Source organism: Notolabrus celidotus, chromosome 8, assembly GCF_009762535.1.
Source record: "Notolabrus celidotus isolate fNotCel1 chromosome 8, fNotCel1.pri, whole genome shotgun sequence".
Classification (NCBI taxonomy): Eukaryota; Metazoa; Chordata; class Actinopteri; order Labriformes; family Labridae; genus Notolabrus; species Notolabrus celidotus.
The window spans coordinates 25,134,838-25,162,819 of record NC_048279.1 but is presented as its reverse complement, the minus strand read 5'-3'; the positions used below and the strand labels follow the sequence as shown (position 1 = coordinate 25,162,819).

The following is a 27,982-nucleotide window of genomic DNA, read 5'->3' as shown; positions in this document are numbered from 1 at the left end:
TCAAACTGACATTTATGAATACACAACATTAAAATGCTTTGTTTCTTAACAAGAAAACAGATCGTCCACGCTAGAAAACAATAACTTATAAATGCATTAGGTCTGTCTGCTAATGAAATTTGAGTAATGGTAAGTGGGGGATTGCAGCGGGCTCTAATTTAGTCACAGATCAAAGAAATACCTTGCCTCAACTTTGCCAGGTGCCTCAGGCTAATGCATCTCATCCCTAATCGAGGGTCTCTTCCGACTCACTGAGTCAATACGAATGACTTTAATACTCAGACCATTATTATTTCAAATCATTGTCAAAAGAGTGGGATAAATCCTTGACTTATGCCCCGCTAATGTCTGAAAATTGCCCCATGCATTCTGCATTATTGACAGTCAGGAGCCTGAAAACAAGTAATGCTAATGACATAATCTGGCCATGACCACACCACCCCTCTAGCTCTCCCCCCTTTGCTTCCTTCTCTTCCTCCAGCTCAGACAAACGGGCTCATCTGTACTGGATCATTTGCCGTCTCCTGATACGCTGCGGTTTATAGCCAATTATCTCCCGCGATCCATTATCGATTACGGCCTTATCTTTCTTGCATTGCTTAATCTTTTGGCACAGGAACACAGCAGCTCACTGAGGGGGGGCTGGATACAAACTGCTCAGCACTGGGAACAGTAGTGAAGATGGATGAGTGTTCATTTTCTCGTAGATGTGTACAGTTAAATTCAAACTCATTCAGACTGTCTTCAGTACCGGGGAGGGCAGGGTGTTTTTTTTTGTAGATGCAGCGCTCACTGTTTGGAATTAAAAACTACCACAGTCAATTTATCCAAGTGAGCGTTAAACCTCTGATATTAGCCTGAGTGAGTGATTTTCTTTCAGCCTAATGTGATATACTTTGTGTTTTCTTCCTTCTGTGAATCAACATGGCTCACAATAAAAAGAAGCCGAGCAATAACTGATTTTTGTGTGTCTCTTTGTTCTAGTTGGGTGAACAACTTTGGTCATGAAGGTCTTGGACTTCTTCTGGATGCTCTGGAGAAGCATTTGGACAAGAAACAGTGAGTGATCTAATAAAACATCTTCTTCCTTTCTGTAATTTTTAAAGGCCTGGCTCCTGTTTCTCACAATAACTCTCATTTTCATATTTTTCAGGCAAGAGATTATTGATAAGAGGAACCAACATAAACTCATCCAGTGTTTGAAAGCCTTCATGAACAACAAGGTTTGTACGACAATGAAAAATCCACACATGAAAATATCATTTATTTGATGCAATTTTAAACAACCTGACTTCAAAGTTGTAACTCTGATATTTTAATCAAGTATATATTCACTAGTGCAGAGGTAAAGGTAATGTCTCTAGTGTGGACCACCGCACCATTAAGCATAGAAGTTTCTAATAACGGCTCAGGTGATCAGGATTCCAAACCTTATTTGAATCTCGACTCTGACGAACCTGTACTAATGGGACATGAAGATGAAGCTAATTTTACCATTGCAAGCCCACAGTCTCAGGTCTTTTAATTATCCTTTTTTGGAAGGGCTGCCTCATTTCTCAAAAGTGGCACACATTTCAAGGATAGATGAACTATTGATATTGCTTCTCTCTGAATAATCCCCACACGTGGTCATCTCTGCCCATTCCTTAAGACTAAAAAGTACAGGAGACTATATGCATTTGTCCCTATAGTGCTGTCCTGAATTAAATTAATTCATCATCCTCTCCATTTACTCCCATGGCCTCATTGTCCCTACTTAAAAGCGAATTAAGCCTAACTATAACTCACGTAGCTTCTTTGTATAATTCTTTTTTTTTTTCTTTTCTTTTTTTAAGTGAATGTTCTCCATGAATGCAAATGCTCTCATTATTTATACCCAATGGACTTCTACCCCATCCTACCTCCTTCCTTTCACATCTTACAGTATGGACTGCAAAGGATCCTGGGAGATGAGCGGAGCCTGTTGCTGCTGGCACGAGCAATTGACCCCAAACAGACCGGCATGATGACGGAGATTGTCAAAATCCTCTCTGCTTTTTGCATTATTGGGGAGGAAAATATGTAAGCTTCTCACATGTTCTCACACACACATCTCATCATCGCTTGTATGCTATTAAAAGAGATGCCTCTACAGATATCCTTTAAGAGCTGTTTTGAGAACAGACTTCTGCCTATCTCCAAAAACCGTAACAAATGAAACCGAAACTAGGTTTACATACACAGATTTGTTCTTACCTCAAAATATACAGTACATAACAGTGCAATACTGACCACACAGTGCAATACAAATTATACAATATGGCACTGAACAGCACATTACTGTGTGATACAATGCCACATTTCAATACTGTACAGTAGAATAAAATGCAATATGAAACGATACGTTCCCTTACAATTCAATACATTACAATACACCATTTTACAATGCGATAAAATACAATACGTAGAGTACAGTACGATACTAGCTATACAATGCACTGTATAATAAGGTATGTTACAATATTTGCTATGTAATCTGATATGAAACGATATGACACAATGTAATATGTTACTATACAATACGATACAGTACAACACGATACAATACAATACTAGCTATACGATGCACTGTACGATACTGTATGGTACAATGTTTTACTATGTTATCTGATATGAAACGATATGATACAATATAATACAGTAATAGTCCTACAGTAGGTAGGGTACGACACAATGCAATACGCTACGTTACGATACCATACGATACAATATGATACAGTACAATACGAAACAATACAATACTAGCTATACAATGCATTGCACAATACTGTATGGTACAATATATTACTATGATATCTGATATAAAATAATATGACACAATATAATACATTACTAATGATTCGGAATTGTAAGATACATCCCAATTTGATTTGATACAATAAAATCTAGTATTGTAATCCTGTAATCTAGTATCTACACAATACAATAAACACACTTTTTTTTTATCCAGGGAAATGTGTCTTAGAATTCAATGCTGCATACAATAAGCTGCCTCTATGGTTGTTTCACTAAATAGGAAAATAAAAACAAACAACATGTTAACAGAGTAACTCTGACTAATGCCAACTATAAAAAGCATGTATCACACATTGCCCTGATTGCTAATAAAACAACGAGAGGCAGAAGAGCAGCAGCACACAATGAGGCAGAGTAGCTTGTATAGGTCACTTAATAATTAGGTTGTAACATTGATGAAGGGACCTGTATGGACTTTGCCCTCCCCTTCTTCAAAGTTGTATGAAAGTTTTCAGTATTCACAGTTCAATTTGGATCTTTTTTTTTCTTTCTAAATCACAGCCGTTGTTGAAACAGCACAACACAATTTCAGAAGTCCTGACAGCAAAAATGCACTGATCATCGAGATATGGTCCATCTCTGCTCTGTTTACACACTCTGTAATGTTTCTGAAACAGCAAGAGGGAAGGAGACGGCAGCTTCTCGTAAACACTGAAATATCACTATTGCTCCAATCTTTTCCCACTGGGTGGCTTGTATTCAGACAGAGATTGGAGCGCATGCATACATGCTTACCCACTGAGAGCATAAAATGCATTTACTGTTGACTGCAGACAGTACAGTTCACATGGTCAGATGATGAAGTTTAGTCCCGTTTATGTGTTGAACTAGTCAGTGCAGTTTGCCATGGACACACAACCTGGCTGGCAGTTTATAAATTGGATTTAGGAGAGTGTTTTTTATTGTTTCCCACAGGGTCGGACCAGAATAACAATGGCACTTCAAAGTCAGTCTGTATGCAGGGGTGGAGATAAACAAACCCACAAATTCTGTTGGAGAAGCTGAAGTCAGCAGTGTGTCTCACGTCTCTGACCACCCAAATAGGCCTTTATCTCTTTTATGTTTTGACTGCGTGATTTTGGAGATAATATTTTGGTCACAAAATATTTGTAAAAACAGCAGCAGTTTGTTTGGTGAACTTTAAGATGGACATTAGATTATTTTAACCCATTTTAATTCAGATAACCCACTCTCTGACCTTTTTTCCCCTTAATCAACTTGAATGATATATTACATTTCTTTAGATTATCTTTATATTCAATAACAGCCTCCTAAAATACATGTTTATTAAAATAAGTTTACTTTAATGTATGAATACTCCAGTGCAGAAACAGCCTGAAATTAAAATTTAATTGCAACATAATCTTAACTCAGTGCAGTTAATGTTGCTTAAACATGTTATTAATGGCAACACACAATGTGTATCAAACCCCTCGGCAGCCTTTTAGCTCTTTTAATAGGTGATTTTAGTTCTATTAATAGATATATTATTGATGGATTGATAAAGTTAGATGTAAGCAGTTTAATCCATGAGAAACTAATTAGAGTGATGCATACACAGAGTCTATTACAGTCTCTAATTTAACACTCATAAACAGACTTGATGCTTGAATGCAAACACACTCTCCCCATTTTCAAAGTGTTCAAGAATAGGATGCAGTAAACATGGAAATCTATTCCATGATCAGAGCCCTGCATTAAAATGTACGCATCCTGTAGGAAGTGACAGCCAAAGGAGCTGAGGCGTCACTTTTCTTGCTCAGAAAAAGAAAAAAAAACTCTGTCAAACCGATGTTGTGACGCTGGCTCGTGTTCAACACCCCCCTTCAGCTGACAGCTTCAAAAGAGGAACACGACAAGTTAAGCAGATCTATCTCGCCTGTTTTGAAGCGTCGTCTGAACTGGCTTTAAAGCTCCTCTGTATGCAGCTCCCCGTGTCTGTCTGTGACTTTGTAACCCCTATCACAGAGCATGGCCATTTCATTTATCTCTGTGTCAGGCTTATTCCACACATACAGTGCTTTTGGTCAGACACATGATCTCCCCCCAGCTCACAAAGGAACCCTGCTCTCACTTTGTCATCCTGGATTTTCTTTCTGAGGTGATATTAGGTAATAAAAACGGCCACAGTGAGCCTGTGGGTGAACACACATGTTGGTACATGCATAAATTGGCTGATCCCTGACACTTTAACATTTGGCCTTGTATGACTTTTATTTATAACTGAGCAGATTTATAGGAGAACTTGTATATCAGACTGAGAGCTTTTTTTTACGCTCATAGGAGTAATAAGGTGAGGGACAGGATATTAAGCTGTTCAGTTTCTCAACTGATGAAGGCAAAATAGTAAAGTGGCCTTGCAGTGACAGAAAGACCACCTGTTGCCTATTATTATGTACGCACGTTGTAAATCACTGTTTGCATAAGTGCTCGTGAGACATCAATTTGCCTCCTTTGCAATCCTCTTAGTGTGTTTGTGTTTGCAGCACAGAATTTGTCTTTCATTCACAATCTGAAGACTGAAATTGTTCAATGCACTATTAAGCTGAGCTGCCTTTAGCCCTTGTAAGTACTCTAATTTGCTTACCTTCTCAATAGGTGTTTTTGCACATTAGTCTTCTAGCCTCAACAATAAATTGCCCTCCTCTCCCCAATTGCAGAGAACTGAAAACATTTGCAGTAAAAAGCTGTTTTTTTCTCGAACATCAGCTTAGTAACAAGCTAAATAAAGTCAAATTAGAAAGCACAGCAATAACGGACCAGATGGCACACAAAGAAATGGAAAGCAGTTGCTTTTGTCAGGGTGACCAAAGACCGACTGAGCTAATGTCCACACCATCACACAAGGGGAGATAAGATACATGGTGTTTGAGCTGAAAATTGTGAGTAAATGTCCTGTCAGCGGGGTGATAAAAGTGTTTGTTGACTTTTGTGTTGTGCTTCTCTCCCTGTTTCCCCTGTCTTCTCCCAGCCTGGATAAGATTCTAGCGGCCATGACAATCGCCGCAGAGAGGAACAATAAAGAAAGGTTCGCTCCGATCGTGGAAGGACTGGAGAATCATGAAGCCCAGCAGCTACAGGTTTGGACTCACACATTGAATCACACAATTTCTCATAGTTTCAGGCATTCACGTGTATTCTTTTATCAGATTATTTTATTTTGAAGGATAGCAGTGACTTCAATAGTTCAGGCACTGACATAATAAACAACTCAGGATACCTTGAATATTACCTTACACTGATATGTATCACTAGTGCATCAATCACGCTTCACAGCCTCCACACAGAAATGTAGAATCCATAGGCAGGGGCCTTGAAGTATGGGTATGGGAAGTGTTCTGGTTTCCTGGAAGTCTCAGTTACATTGAGCCAGTAAACATTAGCAAGTCTCTTCAGTGTGAAGAGTAAAAACATGCAGAACACAACCCTCCATAGCAACATCCCCACAAACAGATGCAAACAATAGACTGTTAATAAAAATGGACAGCGTTGCTCCGCCTTTTCCCGTTGTACGGTTCTGAAGCCAAAAACCCCGCTCCAGGGCGCAGCCATTGTGCAACCAAGGCCTGCGAAGCCACAGAATTTCTGTGGTTGCCACGGTATTTTCTATGTCGGACTGGTAACGAGCTCCATCCTACAGTGTAGCATCACAAGATCCTTTGGAGTTTCCCTCTACGGCAGCTGTCAATCAAAGCAAACCCGGAAGTAAAACCCCGTAGTAAAACCCAGACAGAGTTTTTGACCTATACTGCAGCCAGCCACCAGGGGGCAGACGCTTTGCTGGAAGCTTCACTTTCAGAGATGCACCCCTGATGCAAACAAGCGCAACTAACAGTTCAATGTAGATCAAAAATTTCAACATGAGCAACAAATCTTCTGGACACTGCGACATGACTTCCTTGAATACATCAGAAGTAGTAAATCACACCTCCACTAACGAACAAGTAATTTAAAAGTTGTTTTTTTTCTCTTCTTTAAGACAGACCTTGCAGCTTGGCCTGCGCTTTGACTGATTATGATATGTAAGATAATAACTGTGAGAACCGGGCATGGCTTTACGCCACACTGTTCTCATTAACACAGTAAACACATGCAGGTGATGAAGATGTGATCAGTGTGTGAGGCAGCCGTCACTGTGTCTCTGCGCTCCGCGTGCGTCGTACAGCAGTCTTTATTTAAAGTATAACTACACTCAGTGACACTGCACAGCTTTAGAAACTTTGAAAACATGACTGTCACTTTGCTCCGCGGCTGATGTACGTCTTCTGATGTTACTTTGGTTTTACCTCCCGACGAACACGTTAGGATACAGCCTGTGTGTTTCCTCTACACTTGGAGAAACTGGAGAAATGTGACGGTGAGACAAAGCTGATTAAATATTTGATGAACTTTAAGTCACGCTTTTATCTTTTAATGACAGTTTATTGGAAACGACTCACCACAGACACACAAACAAATAGAATATGTAGATTTTAATGATGATGGTGACGCGGGTCTGTTAATGTTGTTATCCAATGAAGGAAATGTGTAAAAGGCATCTAAATATAAGCTGACTTCAGTTCTCCCTCTCACCAGCTGCGTCGCCAATTTTCCCCTGCCTCTAAAATGTACGTACGCCTAGGTCAGAGTTTGCTTACCGGTAGTCACGTTTTCACGTCAAGTTTGTTTTTTATAAATCACAAACTTGGCGTGAGAACTGGCGTACACCAATTTCAGGCCCCGTTTTGTGCGTAAGCAACCTTTATAAATGAGACCCCAGGTCTCCCTTGGAAAAAAAGATCTTTGATCTCAATAAGAACCTGGTTAAATAAAGGTTAGATATATATATATTTCAGGTTTAAACTGTTATGTAATAATTAAGCCTCTGAGCCTTTGTCTAACCTACTATTTACAGCGAAACTGAGACTCAGCAGAAACAGATGAAAAGGGTATTAATAAACTAAGACAGTACAGTGTTTTTCACTGAAACAAATGTCTTTGCTGGAAGTTGTTCAATGCTTCTGGCTTGCTACACTACCAGAGGCCATATTGTAGTCAGTCAATTGCCAAATTAAAGCAAAGGCAGCGACTTAAGAACAAAAAAGAAAAAATGTTGCTTTTTAAAGTGGATAGAAAAATGACACATTCCAGTTTTATTCACATAAAGTTTAATATTCAGACTGGACTTAATTTTTCTGTTATGCCACTCTGGGCCCGAGGATGCTCAGCTTTTTTCACTCATGTGATTTTCTTCTCTTCCTTTCTTGAAATCGTTTGTCAAACCTACTGCTCTTCCTGGACATGATAGGGTGGGATTGCAGGCTATTAAAATGCACCCGCTGCTACTTCAATCAAAAACGCCTGCGTTAGTGATCACCTCAACTGAACCAGCCCCTATTTTTATTTTGCAAACAGCAGAAAATAATATGAGGAAAAAGTAGCGATGTTGGGTTCCTATAAGCTTTATGTATTCCTACTCTTTATCTCACATTTTCCTCCACCTCTTGCTACCTTGCACATTTTTTCTCACATCTTACAAGTGCTCCCCTTTGCTTCTTCTTTTTTTTTTATCCCTGCTGCTGTCAAATTTGGTCTCTGGGGAGTTGGTGTGAAAGGGCAACTGAAGCACCTTACCTGTCTTAATTTCCTCTTGTTCTCTTCAGCAGCAGGAATAACTATACAAGAGCAGCGGAAACTCTCCTTAAAACATGCCTTTGTGAAACCAGGAGAGGGGGAATTACTTAAGGAATTACTTTTTTAACTGCAGGGATTTGGAAGTCATGAAGAAAAAGTCATGAAGGAAACTGATGAGGCGGGCGGTGGAAGCGAAAGTAGATATTCTTTTATTAGGAGGCTGTTGTTTTTCCTTTAAATTTTGCCATTAATGAAATGAAGCCCCGCTAATTGTGAAGTAAATTAAAATGCTTTGCTGATGCAGGGGGTTCGAGGAAATTAATAGACTTTTTATCCAAAACCTGTGATGGGCTCTTGAAGTAGACTTTGCTAATGTGATTAAAATGTGTTTTGCTGTTGTTTAGGCTAAACTCGTCTGCTGAGCACGAGAGAAATTCTGCATTTCAACTTTAAAACCGTCCCAGCGGTAGCACTTTTAATTATGATGTTTGGAAGCCCCCTATGGCACCGCTGCAGCTCTCTAAACCTAACACAGATAATACCCCTTCCCGAATCCTTTGTCCTCAACTCAAGTGTTCCCACTCCAAAAAATATGGCCAAAGTGTGTTTGAGGTGCTTGGCGTAAGTATCAATCTGTATGCAAGAGAAGAAACAGAATATTTCATGATCTCCATGGCTTTCTGCACTCACATGGATTCTGTGAAGATTTGGGGGAGTTCCTTTCATGTGCTTGGCCTCTGGTGGGTATAGTAAAATACGAGGTTTCAATGCACAGATCTTGCTTTGGAAACCCTCAAGGTTTTCAGGGGACATGGAGGAGTCTTCTATGTTTCTTGTTTCGCATAGTCATTGGTGGTAAATCTTAACTGCTACAAGTTTTAGCTCCCTTAAGAGAACATCTTGTATCAGTGTTTCCCACGAACATGCATTTTTCTCCCAAAGACTGGGCTAACAAATCACGTTTTGTGAAGATAACACACTACTGTTCATACCTTTCATTAAACAAAAGTACAAATCAAAATTAAAGCTAAGTTATAGAGTGAAAATAACTGTTTATCTAAGCATAACTGCAGGGATTTGTAGATCTGACTTCTGGAACAAGAATTGGAAACTACCAAAAACTAAATCAAGCACCAGCACAGGAATCACTGTTGTTGTGGCTCCTATTAATAACACATACAAGCCAACAGCTTTGGGTCAAGGTTTCAGAAGACAATGTTTCACATCGTCCATGGGAATCCTTCAGCCTGCTATCGATTGTCTGTCCAAGGAAAGCTGTCTTATCCATTGCTCGCTCCCTTGAAACACCTTACTGCTCATTATAATTCATCAGCGATTTCCTCTTAACCCCCCTACTCCACCAGACACACACTCAGACACAGACACACACACACTACAAGGCTTTTCCTCACCAATAAATCCATTAATAATGCACGTCCAGTCGATACACCTTTACTTCTACTTGCTCTCTCTCCTGCAATGTCTTTTTCTGAAGTTTTGATTTTTGGAAAGAAATGGCAAGAGTAAAAATTATCCCAAAACACATTTTTATATTGAAGAGACTTCAACCATAAAATCTGACACTGCTATGTTTTGCCAAAAATACTTTTTTTTCCTGACTTTTCATTAAATCTTTTCACTGCCTTTAATTGTGTTTCTCTACTCCACAGGTTGCTTGCATGCAGCTTATCAACGCCCTGGTCACCTCCCCTGATGACCTGGACTTTCGGATACATCTGCGCAATGAGTTCTTAAGATGCGGCCTGAAGAAGATCCTGCCTGTGAGTTCGAAAAACATCCAACAGCACGTGTTTAGATTCAACAACCTATCGCTCTTTAAATATAAACTTTAGCACTTTACATATTGTTAGCTTCACAGTTTAACACCTTGAGTGAATTCTATTTAAATGTATAACCCTGATTCAACTCGAAATAACAGAATCCCAACTTCAAAATGTGTCTGATACGAATGCTTTAGTCATAGTGTGCTAATGTAAATCAATCATTTGTAACAAGTGAAGGTGTAAAGTTAAACCCTCTTCACAGGATTTGTGAGGTGTGAATGGTAGTTGACGGCTTGAATAAGAATGCTTTATCATCAACAGAATCATCAGCAGTAGTTGTAGGGCAACTCGTACTAGTTGTAGCACAATGTGTCAAATGTGACGCTGTGCCAACACCTCGCCGCACAGGTCGTCCTGGCATCATCATCGGCAAGCCTCCACATCCTCGCACGGGGTGAAGGCGAACGAGCTCCAACTCATCACTCATGGCCTCGTTTGTAGCGAGCGGGGTGAACGTGTCACAGAGCCAGTTGTTAATAAGTCATCCCAGCTGCTCCTGTTGATTATTACTGTCATTACTTTAATTATCTCCAATTCTGCCCCCCGATATGAAAGAGCCTCGGTGTACAGTCATTTATGAACGCCACGTTCACAGCTTTTTAATGCCGACATTCAAACTGACAGCCTTTCATCTAATTATGAGTTATGCTCAGGAGTCGGCGTAGCTGTTGGGAAAGAAAAAGTGAACTCCGCTAACAAAGAAAGCCCAATTTGTTTTGTTCTTATAGTCCTTGACACTTGGATTTGGCTCTCCTCCTCCTGGCCCCCTCCACCCTTTTTTTTTGTGGCATTGTGCACCTCCCTCCGAACCAGTGCTGCTTAAGACAGATGGTGCACCTGAAAAACAGCGCAGGGTGATTGATACCTGCAGAAATTGGGTTACATTTGGCCCTGTCTCCGTGTGTAAACTCCACTGCCAGTGATTCATAGAGAAGTGGTAAAGAGCATCGCTGTAGCCTCTCGTGGCTGGAACAGGTGTGCAGGAATAAGTACTGTCTGGAATACCTAGTGAGAGGGTTCAGGGCAATCAGTTTGCTGTACAGCTGCTGCCCTGGAACTAATTTTGCTAGTTTATATTTTCATTTTTTTATATTTTTGTTAAGTTTATTCTGACATTTACCTATGGACAACATTTATATAAGGGTATGAGTCACACATAAATTAATACTCTCTATATAAATAGATAAAGAACAAGAGAATCAAGGCCATCAGGATGAATATTGCCTATTCTTTGTGTATTTATTTTCAATGTCTGTCACTGCTGCCACCAGGTCATTGTTAGATGGGGCAAGTTGATGCATGCTGCAGATAAAGCCTTTCTTTATTACACTTTCCAAGACATATAGATTCACTGTGAGTGATACATTGGATGGTGAAAATATAGCAGAATGACACCTTTTGTCACCAAGATTGACATAAATGAGAACTTCCTTACAGTAACTGTAAGGGAAATCCTGATACAAAGTGTCAAAAGTCCACTTTCGATATAGTTTTTATTTTATGGAGAGCCTGCCATACAAATACTAATACTTCAAATTGTATCTGAATTATCCCTTGCACGTTCTGCAATGGTTTATCTCATCTATGCTGCACAATGACCTTTTGTATAACTCCCATCTTTTCATCCATCTGCTGTATGTCTTGCTTAATCTAGGAGCTAAAAGAGACGGAGGAGCTCGACATTCAGCTGAAAGTATTCAATGAGAACAAGGAGGAGGACTCTATCGAACTCTCCCACCGCCTGGATGACATCCGCGCAGAGATGGAATATCCTTTTGTCCTCCCACTGTGTGAATTTACTGATGAATAGGTCTGTAGAACTAGCATGTGGAGATGAGTGCGTACCATGGGTGAGTGTATACTCACGAGCTAAAGCCCTTTATAGTTTGGTTCATTGGACAAGGATATGAAGAGCCGTAGCATATTATACAGCCCCTTTCCTGACCAGGCATACTCGGTAAATAACCTTGTCACCATGGCCTTCAACCTTTTCACTCCTCTTATAATTACCTTCCTCCTCTGCTCTTCTCTTTCCTCTTTTTTTTTCGCAGGTTAAGTAGAACTGTTGTAAGACTCAAGAGAGAGATTTCAAAAGGACAGATGCTCTCCTCTTCTTAACATTTACAATGCACAGTAGACACTTAAACATTTTTATGCAGAGTCATATTACATTATATGACCAAGGTTCCTTCTCTTCAAGTCTAATCACTCCTTGTCTTTTGGTGCCGTTACAGAAATGTGAACTCTCCCCTTCAGCTCTCTCCTCCAATGTCCATTTAACTCCAGACATGTGGAGTGGAAGTTAATAAGAAGGGCAGTAATTTAGTCTCTAGAAACTTCTTCAAGCCTCCAGAAGAAGAAGCCTTTAATAATTCACAAATCTTCTCTGAGGCTATGTGTGAATGGCTGACATTGTGGAACCAGACGCTGACATTGTTATGCAGATGTTCATTCCTGCAACCTTTTTCTTCCGCCGAGTCCCACAGTTCTCGTACTGACAGGGAGCGCTGCTGTGACTGACAGTTTCTGTTGACACATGGAGGTGAGGGGAGGAGGTTGTGAGTTTGTGTGTGTGTGTGTGTGTGTGTGTGTGTGTGTGTGTGTGTGTGTGTGTGTGTGTGTGTGTGTGTGTGTGTGTGTGTGTGTGTGTGTGTGTGTGTGTGTGTGTGTGTGTGTGTGTGGGGAGAGGGGGTGAAAAAATAAAAGTGCACCTGGATTAATGATGTGCTTGAGCAGGTTCACAAATGAGAAGGCCCACTGTTTGTTTCCAAGGACAATGTGGTATTGATCTGCAAGCTTGGAGCATGATTCGAATGCCTAGGCTACCCTTTGTCCCTTTACCTGCATAGAACACACACACACACACACACACACACACACACACACATATATATACAGACATCTGTGTGCATGCTATAGCACAGCCAGGACTTCTGCTACCTGAGCATCACACGTGTGTCTTGTTTCCCCCTGCAGTTTCATGAATATTAACCTGAAGAGGCTCATCTCCTCTGTGTCCGGCCCAGGTCCATGTGCCGAGGAGGTGACTCCAGGCCACTAATAAATATTAATGAGCTGTGGAATGGTGATTGATTGACCCCACCACTGACTGGCCTACGTCACACTTGACTGCCGCTCATGTTTATTCATTATTTGGAGAGGGAGTGTAAAGAATGAAAGACAGAGAGAGAGAGAGGGAGACGGTAAAGGATCGCAGAGGAGGGGGGGTTGTCATCGAACGGATTGGCATTCTACATTAGGTTTATGTCTGCAGCTTAGTGATAGATGAAGCTAGTTGGATACCTTCCCAGTCTGAGCTCCTTCTCATGTCCTCTCAAACGCTGCTGTGGCGAGACTATAATTGAATCTCACAGGATTGGTTATTCTCCCAGGCTTCATACTCGGCTAATACAAGGGAGGGAAATGATCCTGTAAAGGAGAGCCTGTATTCCCATCCCTCTCCCTCTAAAAAATTGATATGGGATAGGAGTTTAATTACAGACATTGTTGAAATTAATAGGAAAAGTGTCACACAGTATTTAAAAGAATTGATCTCCTCCTGTTGCAGCGACTGCAGATTGTTTCTGTGGATGAGAGCATGGGAGATTGAGGATAGAGTCACGTGCTGTTTTTTTTTAATAGAGGAAATACATCATCTGAATTATTGATAGTCTATTAAAAAGTCATCTTCCTTTAACAGTTGATTAAACATGACAAATAATAGTAAGAAGCAATAAATGCATTCCAATTCCAAGGATTAACCTTTGACCTCTTTATGAGACCTCTCTAATCTCTCAGAAAGTTTGGTGCCATAGCATTTGTATATCCAGAAACACAGCTATCACAACATGCTAGTAGTTGCAGAAGTGTTACTGTTGCTGTGGTGCACTTTTGGTCTTAATTTCACTTTAATTCTGTCTGAGTCCTTCGGCTTAGTCACCTAAAAATCATGTATTAAACTAATATTTCCTCTCCCCAAAGCAGAAGGGAGGGGATTCACAACACATGCTGCCACAGTGCGGAAGATTGTTATTGCTTTGCGGCCGGTATGTCGCGCTATGTAAATATTTTAGCAGACTTCATGTTATGATGGCAATCAGGTTTCTATCTCTGCAAGCTTAACAGGGCACTGTCTCTTCAGTTTTTCTCTTTTTTTTCTGCATGTGTGCACATATCTGAGAGGCTTATTTCACTTTTCCAAACAAGTCGAGTCTCCTTGGGGAAATCCTCCTTTCTCAAGCAAACAAATTAAATCGGCCCCAAATCACTCATTTTCCCGGGTTCTTTACTTCTTAGAGCTGCACTTTTAGGAAGCTATTAGAAGTTTGAGAAACACAGATTTAATTACTTCTTAATGAACCTTTTACTGCAAATCAGCTGTTAAAAGACGGGAGTTGAATTTTGTAATATGATTCAATCAGGGGCGTATCCATATGGATGGTGTGGGCCCCCCTTGATTTCTCAGTGGCCACCCTAAAACCCTGAAGCATGATTGGCTCTTTGCCTTGTCTGAGGTATGACTTTTGTGAAAATCAAATATTCTAGCTGTGTTGTAGCAGGCTGCTGGTAGCTTTCTTAGCATTTAAATATAGCATTTTATTTTTTTTTGTGCTTAAGATGATAGAAAAATACTTAACTGATCTACATCGAAAGACAGGCGCTGAAAGGCATCAGTCCATTAGAAATCACAAGCATAGTAGGGTTTGGCATCTCAGGTGTGATCTATATGTATCACAATACATTTTCAACGATTGGATACATTAAAGATATATATGCAGACATGCAATACAATCACACCTGAATCACGATGCAGTGCGATTCAACATGATCTGATTCAACAGTGTGATAACAAGGTTCAGGAATGATGCAGCACACCACTCCTGAGGCGAGTAGCCGTTGATACATTCGAAACTTGAGGCGTGGGTCGCCAGGGCACTTGCAGACACCTCCACAGTCACACTGTGTCAGTCTTACTGCTGGTGTACTCTAGAGCAGCACAGCACATTTTGCATATTGTATCTGAATTGTCAAGTTGCCCGTCTCTCCTGTATTACCTTTATTATTCCCAAACCTTCTGATTTGAAAGCCTCTGTCTGCTTGTTTGTTTGGCACAACTCCTACGCTGTTCTCCTTTACAATAGAATACATACAATACTGTTTGGGTCTGTATATCAATATGAATCTCCCAGTTGCTATAGCAAACTGCCCCTGTCTTACTGTCAAACATATGTTTTCTTGGCTATGTTTAATACTTGCTAATTAATTTAATCAATCAATCAATCTTAATCAATCTTTATTTGTATAGCACCAAATCCCAACGAACGTTCTCTCAAGACGCTTTTACAAACAGAGCAGGTCTAGACCATACTCTGTTAAATTATTAACAACGACCCAACATCAAGACATGATAAGACTCAGTCTTGATATGATAAGATCTCATCCTAATTCCACATGAGTGGAGTACTTTGCAGCATTTGGCAAGTTACAGTGGCCAGGAAAAACTTCTTTTTAACAGGCAGAATCCTTGAGCAGTACCAGACTCATGTTAGACAGCCATCTGCCTTAACTGAGTTGGGGTTGGTATGAGAAATAGAGTTGATTTATTGAATGCTGCTAGCAATTTTTTTTAAGTTCTGTGTATTTTGACATATATCTTAATCCTTAAAGATTGAGAGTAATATAAAAAATAACCTCTGTGTTGTCTTCTGATGCTGTCAGATTGTGGACAGGATGAGGTGAAATAATAAACAGTTCACTCGATGGGCTGTGACTCAACATTTCCATGGATTGATTTGATGTTCGACTCTTGACCAGGTTGTCATCTAGCATCCTTCTTGTCATTCAGAATTAATAACCGTTGTCAAGGTGTCTTGACCAATCAGCATCAAGTGGTTAACACAGCCGGGTGATTGGTAAGAAAGCCAGGTGATAAGTATATGTAGTGTTTGATCTTTGATTATGGAAGAATAAAACAAAAAGACTCAGGTGTAACAACTGTTTTCAATGTCAAAACCATCATGTCTTCCTCTTGGGGAAAGCAAACACTAGACACATAATCAATACCTTTTGCAAATTTAATAACATGAATTTTCGCTCCTGAGTGCACGTCAGCTTTAATCAGAGAGTTGAATCTCAGACAGACTTTTGCCCCGAGAATCGTCCCCCCATCATTCCTGCCTTGAACATTCAAACCAGTGAGTTTTTCATGTAATTAATTTCCCTCTACTCTGAAAGGTTCAGAGTGACAGGTAAACCAGAGGGAGCATTCTTTATTGCCAATCCCCCTCCTCTTATTCGCCGTTTTAGCTCCCCCGAGAGCAAATGGATAAGAGGAATCACGTCTCCTTTTGCTTTTGCTCCTTGATGCCTGTCAGAAAACCTGAGGTGAGGAACTGGGGAAAATAAACAAGTTGTTTTAAAGAAAAGCACAAACTAACACTTTTAGATGTTTACAAGGATTTGAAGACACCTGAGTATGAACCCTTATTGGTAGTTTTCTCAAGAAGTTAGCCAAACTTTATTGAATTAGCAAAAATATAACTGTCATGAAGCTGTTTTCTTTAACCATTCTGCTGCACTGATATGAATGAGGTGTACCATCTCCTGTCCAACATGGTGAAAGATACCGGATCTGAGGCGTACTTCCTGTCAGTCCTTCAACACCTATTGCTCATCAGGAACGACTATTACATCAGGTAAGTTCTCTTTGATTTCACTGATAACCTCGTGATGAACTGCAGCACTTCACTTGAGCTTTGGAATGTTGTGTGTTTTCTCTACTGTAGATTTGTAGCACACAATGACTTTAGTTATTTGTTCAATATTATATTATATATATTATTTGTTCAATATGAGTTGTGTACATTACTCTACATTGTGTATAACTTACCTGGAACATGTGATGCCAACATCTATTTGCTTGCCTCTGTACACTTATAGTTCCACTGCAAAATGTATAGACTGAGCAAGATATGATTCTTGAGACATTGCATAAACTAAATGTACATAAGATGTACACCTGTATGTAAAACGGTTTACTTAATTAAACTAAGTTGCAACGATAGACTATACTATATGGACGTAGTATCCGTGATGTCACCCATCTGTTTCTGAAGAGCTGTTTTGAGACCAATATTGCTGCTGTCGAGTGATGGTGAGGTAAAGACGCGGGCTTTGAGCCTCCGAGCCAGCAGCTACAGTGTTCCCGCCTGTCAATCAAGTCATCTGTGCCTCTCATTGGAAGACTCATAATCTTAATATGTTCAAAATTGCAGTGTTAGAAAAAAATTCACCCCACGTACAGTGTGTGTCGATCGAGAAATGAGCTATCCAGACTACACTCATTTTTTGCACCAGGCTGTAAAGATGTTTATTTCTGCTGTAAAGATCGTCTTTTTTGAATTGGTGTGTATGTGGTTTCCGGTACTTCCAGAGCCAGCCTCAAGCGGATCCTTGATGAACTGCAGTTTTTAAACACTTCTGCATTGGACTCATATTTTTAGACAGGAGGTTGCCGCTTGGTTGCAACCCCAGGTGGTATACAAAGAAGCCAGTGCTGAGGTTTTAAAAACTGCAGTTCCCTGAGTGTCCACTTGGGGCTGGTTCCAAAAGCCAAAGAGACTCTTATCAGAGCCAAGCAACAACCTTGAAGATATTAAGGTTGAGTTTTGCATAATTAAGGACACGGCTGACTAAACAAACAGGCGGGCACACTGTAGCTGTTAGCAAGGACGCTAGAGGCCCGCCTCAACTCCGCCTATTTACCTCTTGCTGTGCAGGCCAAAAGTTAGGTTGAGTCAGCATTTCCAGTATGGCAACTAGGGGTGGGAATTGATAAGATTTTATCAATGTCAATTCCATTGTCGATCCTGCTTATCAATCCAATTCCTTATCAGTTCTCCTAATGATTCCTGAGTTTTTCTTTGAGGGGAAAAAAAGTAGTTCTACACAGTCTTCCGCACCAAAGGAACCATTTTATTTTTTCCAAAATTATGTCTGCACAAGACTGAACATTAACATATTCAACTTGAACATCGAGCCTGGAGGAAAATACTTTGCATTTGGAGAGGAAAAAAGGCTTTTCCTCTCCATGTTTCCTCGTAGTTGAAGGACTTCTGCGTCGCAGAGTGTGTGGCGTAATGCAGCGTACAGCGACGTGACGTGATGTCGTGCTGGAAAATAAATCGCTAATAAGAATCGATAACATTTGAGTTGTACAATTCCGATGGAATTGATCAATTGGAACCGGTTCTAAGTCGGACCCAGTTTACGATTCCCATCCCTAATGGCGACCACGGTTCATAGGCTTAAAAAAGTCTGTCTGAACAACCAATAGGTGAAGTCAATGAGCTACGTCCTAGTTTTATGCAGCCTATAACTAAAACTCATATTAAAAATGCCCATTTTTTACTTCAGATTAAAGCATGTCTCTTGCCTGGTATCAAAAAAACACATTTTCTTTTTTTGAGGGTGTGTGGCCAATTTGACGGACAGGTGAGCAAGTTGTAGGTGTTTGCCAGGCAGCATGGCTATGACCTCAACTCCACCTTTTTTACTGGTTTCTTGAGTAGTTGGAAGTTAGTTGGAGTCAGCGCTTACAAAATGGCCACCACCATCATTTTGCTTCATGATGCCTTAAGATCTTAAGAAAGCATTGGGTGACGTCACTGAGACTACCCAACACACTAAACAATGTACATCAGATAGAAGCAAAACACAAAACCTGAAGTACATGGAAACTTAGCATGATTTAATAAGATATCATTCCCCAAAACCTCTGAGTAAGACTTAGCTTATTACCCTTGTGGTAACCAGTTGGATGTAACATACTTTATGGAGATGAAACTCCAAACTAAAAGCCCCTTTTTGTCTGGAAAACACAAGTTATTACAGTTGGCATAATATTCTGTTCTTTGAAATAATTTAGTAGTTTTAAACTGTTGGGTTAGCATTCTACTTTGCCATGAGGAGCAAATATGTCAGCCGCTGGGCAGGGAACCCACTGCTCCTCTGCATGGAGTGACACTGATGAATTCACTGCTGTGTCAGACTTTTTTTGCCGATATAAGACGAAAAAAAAAAGAGAAGATGAAGTGAAGATGAGAGGAGGAAGATGAATTTACCATAGACAAGTTGCTATTCCCTTGGCGTTATGAATAATGTATCCCTCATCTATTTGTGGGAAGTGAGAAATAGAATTCGCATTAACCAGCAACACCCATGTCCATCTTTGCTCCAGTGTCCATGTGCTCCTCTGTTAGCCAGCAATGTGGAGGGATCAGTGACAGTGATCATCAAGAAATCTGATGGAGTTTTAAAAGATGTGTTTTTCTATGTAGAAAAATCGCAGCAGTACGGGTCAAGAAAAACGATTTATCTTGTTCAGTATTGACCCTTAGAGTAACACTCTTTTGATGTTATAGGCTAAATAAAACATATGAAATAGTATGTATAGAGGATTTTGTCGACTTGATACATAAATAAAACTGTTAGGTCAGAGAGTGCTGGTAGAAAAGCATGGATTAAGTTGAATCATCAATTATTGGCAGCCTATGGTTGGGTATAAGGCATTAAAGTGTGACAGATATTGGCTATATGATCAAAGAAGTACCTGTGTGCCCAAAATATTCCATCTAAACTAAAGGATTAAGCTATGTTTTGGAAATAATTGCACACTTGGCATCTTAATTTGTGAGTTAAGTAATATTCTAGATTTGATTCTAATTAATTAATTAATTGAATTATTTAATTTATTTCATCTTCTAATAAGTCTGAGGAGGTCGACAGTGTGGGTAAACTGTTGCAGTGCTCTGCCTGCCGTCGTTCCTCCCAACACAACATCAGTTGTTGCTCTGCCCTCCGGGGCTTGGTTTATTTTTGATAATTAATCTCTCGCTGCAGCCCTAATGAATAGGAGCACATCAAACCCACCCAGTAAATATAGAGCAGATCTGCTCTTTTGGAGCCGGGTGATATGGGGATTACTCTGGCTATGTGGAGCAGAGCTGGATCAAGTGGCTGTGGCTGCGCTGAACTGCGAGCTATCATTGGAAGAAATGAAGGTGCCAGAGTAAAAGAAGAGGTGGGGAATGATGCAGGGGACATATGCTGGCTTTTGGAGCCCGGCCCTGCCCACTGTGGAGGGGCCTGACAGTTCTGGGTCACTCTCTGCGTCTCTAGTTATCTCCACCCAGCCCCTATCTGCCTGGTGGTGGCGGAGGATGGAGGACGGAGGGAAAATAGGGCGGCTTATTGAGATAATAATGTGGCATACACTGGTGACAGTTGTAAGCCGAGTGCCACAGTGCTTAAGCCATGCAGGGCGATGTGTGAGCTTTCACTAGCTTGTTCCAATCACGAGTGGGCGCATCCGCCAGCTCCAGCTTCATGCTTTCAAAACAGTGCACCTAAACGCTGATTTATTCCTATTTGCTTTGGCTCTGAATTTTGTGTTCTTTCATATTTCTGTTCAGAGCACGATACAGCCTGTCCACCCACAAGTTACCAGCACTACCTTTGAAATCATGGGCAATAGAGTCAAAACCTTGAAAATAAACTCCATTACATGTCTTTGTGATGATTTAATAAAATACATACTGTAAGCTTATTTTTAGACCAAGCTCCTTTAATTTCTAAAAGTTTCTAAAATAATGAATGGGATTTTTTGGTACAACACATAATCAACCAACCTAGTTGCTCACTTTTTGGTCAAAACTCTGCCGAATCATTCATTTTTAGCACTTTTTCCTCTTATTGCTTTTCATGTAGAGACATCGCACAGAATTTTACACTTTTTTACTCCTTGTAAGCATCAAAGTTGACACAAAATCTTCTCAGATTTTTAAAATTTTTAGTAATTATCTTTTTAAAATATAGAAGCTAACATTTAACTATAACACCGTTGCCTGAAAGAGGTTTAAATATCTTCCTGTGTAGACTTAAATATATGCAGAAAGTAAGAACTTTTGAACTAAAACAACCAAACTTAGGCTACTTAAATGAGCTCAATATGAAGTATATTTGTGTGTCTACTCCCTGCCCACAAGTGCACTGTATCATATCCGAAACAAGATGAAAGAGCCAATGTTATTATAGGATCAGAGGGCTGTCCCTCTTCAAGCTGCTGATCCTCCTTGTCATATTTTGTCTTGTTCAACCCGGTGTCCAGATCTCAAAACTCTGGGACAGATTGATTTTTTTTCTTTCTTGGACTGTACATAAATAAATGTTAGAGGATTAACAGACAGAGGACTCTACAGTGTTACTTTACAACAGTATAAAACTACAACACACGCAAGATTTAGAAAACAAATGAACAAGAAGGCCAGTTGAGTTTAACTTTGCGCCCCATGTATAGCGGCATAGTCCTCAAGGTAGGCAGCCAGATTGGATTCCAACTTGGGACCCTTCACTGAATGTCACTCCCCACTTCTGCTTCCCAGTTTCCTACACTATCAATTACCCCATGTATATACAAAGCTAAGACAAAAAGGCCCAAAAAAAGACTAAAACAAACAAACAAACAAAAAAATATTGGAGGCAGGTTTTTGGTGTATTGTTCCTTTATTCCTCTATACAGATTCCCTTTAACATTACATGACATCACATCAAATTACAATCAATCACAGTTATTCACTTAAGTTCAACCATGTCAGGGTTATTCTTAAAGTGTTCAGTTTAAAAGTGGCCTTACTGGGTTGTTGAAACTGTCAAAGTCACTTCACATTTGTTGAAATTATACCTTTTAACTTTATGTTGGATTGTCTGGATGAAAAATTGTCCCTTGAAAAAAAAAGTAATTCCACTGGTACTAAGTTTTGTTTCATTTTGTCTTGTCTCCTGAATTGTGATCGCTCAGCCAAGTACACTTGAACTATTACTCAGTAAGCAAGTGCTTGAACATGGATTTTCTAGTACTTCTAAGTTGGAGGAGTTGTTCTTTTATTGCGACTTTGGGGCATTATTGATTGGAATCATTATAGATCAATTTTCCACACCTTGTGACTCAGCTCAAATCCTATGTCCCGTTTTAAAACAAATGCGGCCCGAGTCCTTGGAGGAATAAAAACTAAGGTGTTTCTGTTGCAAATTTAAACATCAACTTCTGTTCAATGTCATGTCTAGAAAATCATTATTTCTCAGTCTGGGGCTCGGCTTAAGCTGGCATTGTATTTGCTAAATGTCACTTGCAATTAAAGTTGATAATGTTACCGAGGAAAAGGTCACATACCAACCTGTGCGGCGAAACGGGACTCTGGGGCTGATTCAACACACCCCGCTTGATAACGCCGAACGCTTAGTCACACTCCTAACCGGCCGACATGTTTTCCTGGTCATTGTGCTTTTCAATTACACACATTACGCTGATTAGATTTACATTTCACTTTTTATGGTCGCTCTAATTGGCTAAGATGATTGCAAATTAGGCGAGAGGGCAAGCGTAGCGTGGGCCACCGTCTGTCACCTTGAAATGGACAGACTTACTCAGACTTTAGGTTTTTGTTCGCCCATTAATCTGCTAATTTCATGATCGGGGTGAGGCAAGTTATCAAATTTAATAGGGTGCCTATTTTCTGCTGCAGCGCCCTTTTTGACATGGCATTTTGTGACCTCTAGCTCAGATAGGGGAATCATTTGTGGTTAATTAGCCTTGTAGAGTTTGCTTCACTCTCATCTTTTTTGTGGTGTGTCTAATTGTTCTGCTTTATGTTTTGTGACCTCTCAGGCCTCAGTATTACAAGGTGATAGAGGAATGTGTGTCCCAGGTGGTTCTGCATCGCAACGGGATGGACCCCGACTTTGGCTACAGTAAACGACTGGACGTGGACTTCACCCATCTGATTGGTACTTTTTGCGTTGCTAAAGATGAACTCAGTTGTTAAACAGTGTTATAAATGCAATCTTCACATAGATTGGAGTTTACCCAAATCCTCCTCCAAATCATGATCATCAGTTCTTTTCCTTTGAAACTCTCCGCCGCAGGAGGTGTATCACCACTGTGCCGAAAACTGTTTTGAAACCTTGCAGTCATTCTCATTATCTTTCCAGATCTTCCTGAGATTTCCCTGCCAAACACAACACCTGCAGTGGCTTGACATATAAGATCGGGTCATCTAATTGTTTATGAATAATGCATTATGTCTGGCAAAATGGATGCTGTTACATCAGAATTGCTTTAAATGTCGATTTTCTGCAGTAAAAGTATTTATCTGCAGTGTTCCTCGCATCATAGAGACAACATCTATTTACGCTGCATTACTAATGGGTATATATATATATTTTTTCAAACAGTCAAAAGAAAGAAATAACACCGCTTTGTCTTGCTCTATTATGTCACTAGCAGTTCTGTTACTTGCCAACAAAGGGTCATTAAAAGTTTCTAAACCTATCCACAGAAAACTGATGCAATAGTTAACAAGTTTTCTCACTCACTTTACTTCAGTGTTATCAGTTTGTCATTAAAAGAAGAAAAAGTCCTATGGGTTTGTTATATTCACACAAAAAATACATCTCCTGATGCCAAATCCAAATATGCATTTGAAAGATGCCATTCCACCTTCTCTGTGTTTTATTTTCCACTTTTTTTTCACATTCACATCAGGGTGTCTGTTCCCAACAGTAATTGTGTCTCTGAGTTAAAATGTGTTGCATGACGTGTGATCTAACAACAATTAACACTTGAGACTTGTGTTGTGCAGATAATTCATCTACAGGGTAACTGGATAATATGGGTATGTGTGCATGCTAAAATGAAACAAGAAGACGTTTAGGAAGCATTCAATTTAAAGTTTAATGTTGAGTCTAGATGTGACAACTTAATGACACAGCTGGAACATGTTCAGGTGATAAATGCTCCTGTTGAGGGAACTTTTGTTTGTGAGAGTAGTATGAAGAGAAGAGGAGTGGAAAAAAAAAGTAGCACTACTGCATGAGCCAATGATTTCACACTATGACTGATTTCACCATATGTGTGGAAGTCATTGAACACATCACGAAAACAGTTTTTCTGTACTTGTCCCCTCTTCACAAGGTTAACACAGCAGTTGCATCAGTCGCCTATGCTGCCCATTTTTGTACTTTGTCTGCTTCTCTCCAAGGGCGGACGTATCTTACACTTCCCATTTATTTCATTCTTCCCTTAGTTTTGCCTTTCATCAGAATCTAATTTATACCACTTTTAATGGGAGACACGTGAAGGTCCATTTAAACATTAAGCATGTAATCCATGAGGTGTTTCTTTTTAATTCATCTCTCCGGTATTATGAATTGCTTATATAATTTGACAGCTTTTATCAATTTAGGTTTTAATTTTAGATAGCAACTATTTTTTCAAAGGTCCATACATGGAAACATAAAAATTAAATATGCACAAATTGCAACAGGCAAAATGCAAGACCAAAATTAACCTATTAAAGATCATAGAAGTGATCTGTCAAGTGCCCACAGTATCCAATCAGTTTAATGCACTGTTTGACAAATCTTTAAATGACTGTTAAACATCCCACTGACCGGGCCGCTGGTGGCCTTGCGGTCTGAGCGCCCCACATACAGATGCCACAGTCCTCGTCGCAGGGGTCGCCGGTTCGATTCCCGGCCGGTCGACCATTTCCTGCATGTCATTCCCCACTCTCTACTCCCCACATTTCCTGTCTCTCTTCAGCTGTCCTATCAAATAAAGGCAAAAAGGCCAAAAATATAACTTAAAAATCCCACTGACCAAACAAAGTTTCAGGGAAAGATTTCAAATCATATGAGCTCTATTATGCTTTATAAATAGATCCACTTGAACTTATCCTGCACATCCCACCCAGAGATGCCTCTGGACTCTCTCATCCCCGCTGCTGTCTTGTCTTGCAGATCAGTGTGTGGACAAAGCCAAAGTCGAAGAGAGCGAGCAGAAGGCTGCAGAGTACTCCAAAAAGGTGAGACATTAATCACTCCCAACAGCCCCTCCTTTGGTTGGCCGACTCCCATCAGGAAAGTTTTTTTCTTCCTCAGAGCTCCCAGACAAGCTATTGATTTTCCATGCCCTGATCAATAGCTGGCTGTGACGCTACATGATCCGTATCAGCATTACAAGAATCGATGCCGATGTTCTGATGTATACTTATTTGTGCAGGGTGCCAGGGCAGAGTTAAGTTATGTGAAGGCGCTTTTTTTTTTTTTGTACAGCTCTGCATTTTAAGCTGGCCCTTTAAGGATTTCTCTCTTCATCTGACATGTCCTTTGCAATGCTATGAAATTTGTAACTTCTGTATTTATGTATTGCCTTTTTATTCATGGCAAATAAAATAGCCCCTCCCTTACAGTTAAACCTCGCCTGGAGCATATTATGTATGATATTTAAATGTATCTTCTTGCGTCACTGCCGCTGTCTGGCGACACTGAGGGGGTCCAGGGTCTGTTTTTTTCCTTAAGAATCTTGTCCCACCAGCCCAGCAAGTACCCTGCTGGGCCGTTGAAGTCATTGTAGTGACAGGGCTTGGTTTCTCCAAAGGTTAGATCCATCAACATACATGAAAGCCAGGCCTGAAACAAAGACAAAGGACAGCAGGGCTCTAGGGCCATGAAGGCTAAGAATAGAAATCGGCCAGAGAGTGTAAGACGCCGTGTTTTGGTGTCTGTTGATGTGCCCCGTGGCTGTTTTCCTGAGACACCGCGCAGCTCACCAACCTTGCGCGCATGTGTGTGTATGTGTGTGTGTTTAAATCTTTGTACACATATTTGTTATGTGCACACAGACATGCTTGTGCCTCTTTTCTTTCAGTTTGATGAGGAGTTCAGTGCACGGCAGGAGGCCCAGGCTGAATCTCAAAAGAAGGAAGAGAAAATCAAAGAGCTGGAGGGGAAGATCCAGGCCCTGGAGTCCCAGGTAAAATCTGTAAAGAGAAATCCCACCACTCTGCAAAAACAGTGTTACATTCCCCCAAAGAGCTTTCTTGTTGTATGGTTTCCCAAAAAAGGCACGGAAAAGAGACAGCGGACCAAATATGTCAAGAAAGTCTTTTAATCAGTCTTTGAAGTAAAAAGTATCTCATACAATCTTAAACAGAAGAAAAAGTTTGCCTTACGCTCAAAGTAACAAGAAGTAATAGCAGCACTTGAAAAGGGCTGATTTGGTCAGAAGGATACCTTTCAAACCCACTTACAGATGAGCTGCGGCTGTAAGTGGAAGTTATCATCCATGCAGGAACATTTGATTTAATAAAGGGTCAATCTCCTTCCTAAGTTGTAGCTCTTTTTATGCGCCAATTGCTCTATTGAAGCTTTTCCTATGTAATTCTATCATCACGGAGATGGATTGCGTTTCCTCTCCTGGCCTCCACATCATTTCTTCACAGGCAAAACCTTCCATTTTAAGCGCAGAAAATGACTGCTATTTCCCCCTTAACCCAATTTCAAACACTTCAGTATTGTCTTGAGACAAAAGGGCAGTTTGCCTCTCTGCTTAGGGAATTTAATATAAACCAGCATTGAAAGATGGTATAGCTACATTTGTTACATTTATATTGGAGATTGCTCTTTCTCTCAAACATTCATCTCTTGTTGCCTATATTGGCACTCCCTGTCTGACAAACTGCACCTGCATCGCTGCTAGTTCTCTCAGTTGTAACATACTGCAACTTGAGTGCTTTTGCTATGATTCTTAGGCCCGCAACAAATGCTGTGTTATGGCACAAGCGCTTGGCTGTTGTCCCGGTCAGTTGCACATAGTTTTTCTTCATAAAACTGAATGTGTGTATAGGTCTCACCGCTGCGCTTTATATGCCTGAGTGCTGCGTCACCATTTTTTTTAAACCTGCATTTGTACCCAAACTCATCATCCCTCATATCCCACAGACTCCCCTCCTATTTTAATGACACTGCAATGCTCTGCATCTACTCTTCTCCAACTGCTGTGCTTCCTCGCCCCTTTTCCTTTCCTACCCTTGCTCTCTCCTTTATCCACCTTCTGTCAGAGCCGAATGCATCAGGCTGTGTTACCTTAGCGTGCCCTCTTTCCCTTGTTGGAGCTTTTTATGTTGTGTTTCCAAGTGTTTTCTTCCCCATAACACACCTCCTCCTCGCCCTTCCCCTGACAGGCCTTCTGTCTTTTGAAGACTGACTGACTGCGGTGCATTAACAGGTAGTGCAGAGCTGAGGAGCCCTGGAGAGTCAAGCCCTCTCTTCCTCTGTTTGTCTGAATGCTCCTTCAAAGAGCGGTGACTGCTTGAGAGCGGCACATCAGCAGATATTAACCTCAGAAGGGAAACATGTCATTTGTTTGGCACAAACCTGCACGAATATAGCCATAAGTTTCATATTATATCCCCTATGTATCTTCACAGAACATACACTCGGTATCTAAAGCACAGTTTGGGGTTTGAAGACCTTATCCGTAAATATGAAATCATATTCTGTTGTCATGGTAATGGTGGCACCAAGTGGACATGCATCCGTACATATTGCTTACTCTCTTATCCTGTGGCAACAAGTCATTTCCTGTAGATTTCTTGACTTATTTATCTCATTATTTAAGACAATGAAGCTGTTTTTTCTGTCAAAACAAGTTAATTTCACTTGTTTTTGAGATTTAAACTTATTTTCTCGTAATCTCAGGATTACTAAATAGTTTTTTTTACCATTTTATCAGATTAATTTGTCTTGTTTCAAGATTGTTTTCTCATGATAACAGAGTAATATCCTGGCAA

The 27,982-nt window shown here is 40.3% G+C and overlaps 1 protein-coding gene across 1 annotated transcript in view; it reads left to right on the top strand.

Moving 5' to 3' along the window:
* diaph2 (diaphanous-related formin 2) overlaps nucleotides 1–27,982 on the top strand; it is a 376,472-nt gene that overhangs the window by 138,283 nt on the left and 210,207 nt on the right. The window contains exons 9-18 of the mRNA XM_034690901.1: nucleotides 985–1,059; nucleotides 1,154–1,223; nucleotides 1,925–2,061; nucleotides 5,807–5,915; nucleotides 10,119–10,229; nucleotides 11,947–12,059; nucleotides 16,871–16,987; nucleotides 23,017–23,135; nucleotides 25,149–25,213; nucleotides 26,059–26,163. Coding sequence (XP_034546792.1) covers nucleotides 985–1,059; nucleotides 1,154–1,223; nucleotides 1,925–2,061; nucleotides 5,807–5,915; nucleotides 10,119–10,229; nucleotides 11,947–12,059; nucleotides 16,871–16,987; nucleotides 23,017–23,135; nucleotides 25,149–25,213; nucleotides 26,059–26,163 — 1,021 coding nt within the window. The remainder of the gene's footprint in view (nucleotides 1–984; nucleotides 1,060–1,153; nucleotides 1,224–1,924; nucleotides 2,062–5,806; nucleotides 5,916–10,118; nucleotides 10,230–11,946; nucleotides 12,060–16,870; nucleotides 16,988–23,016; nucleotides 23,136–25,148; nucleotides 25,214–26,058; nucleotides 26,164–27,982) is intronic.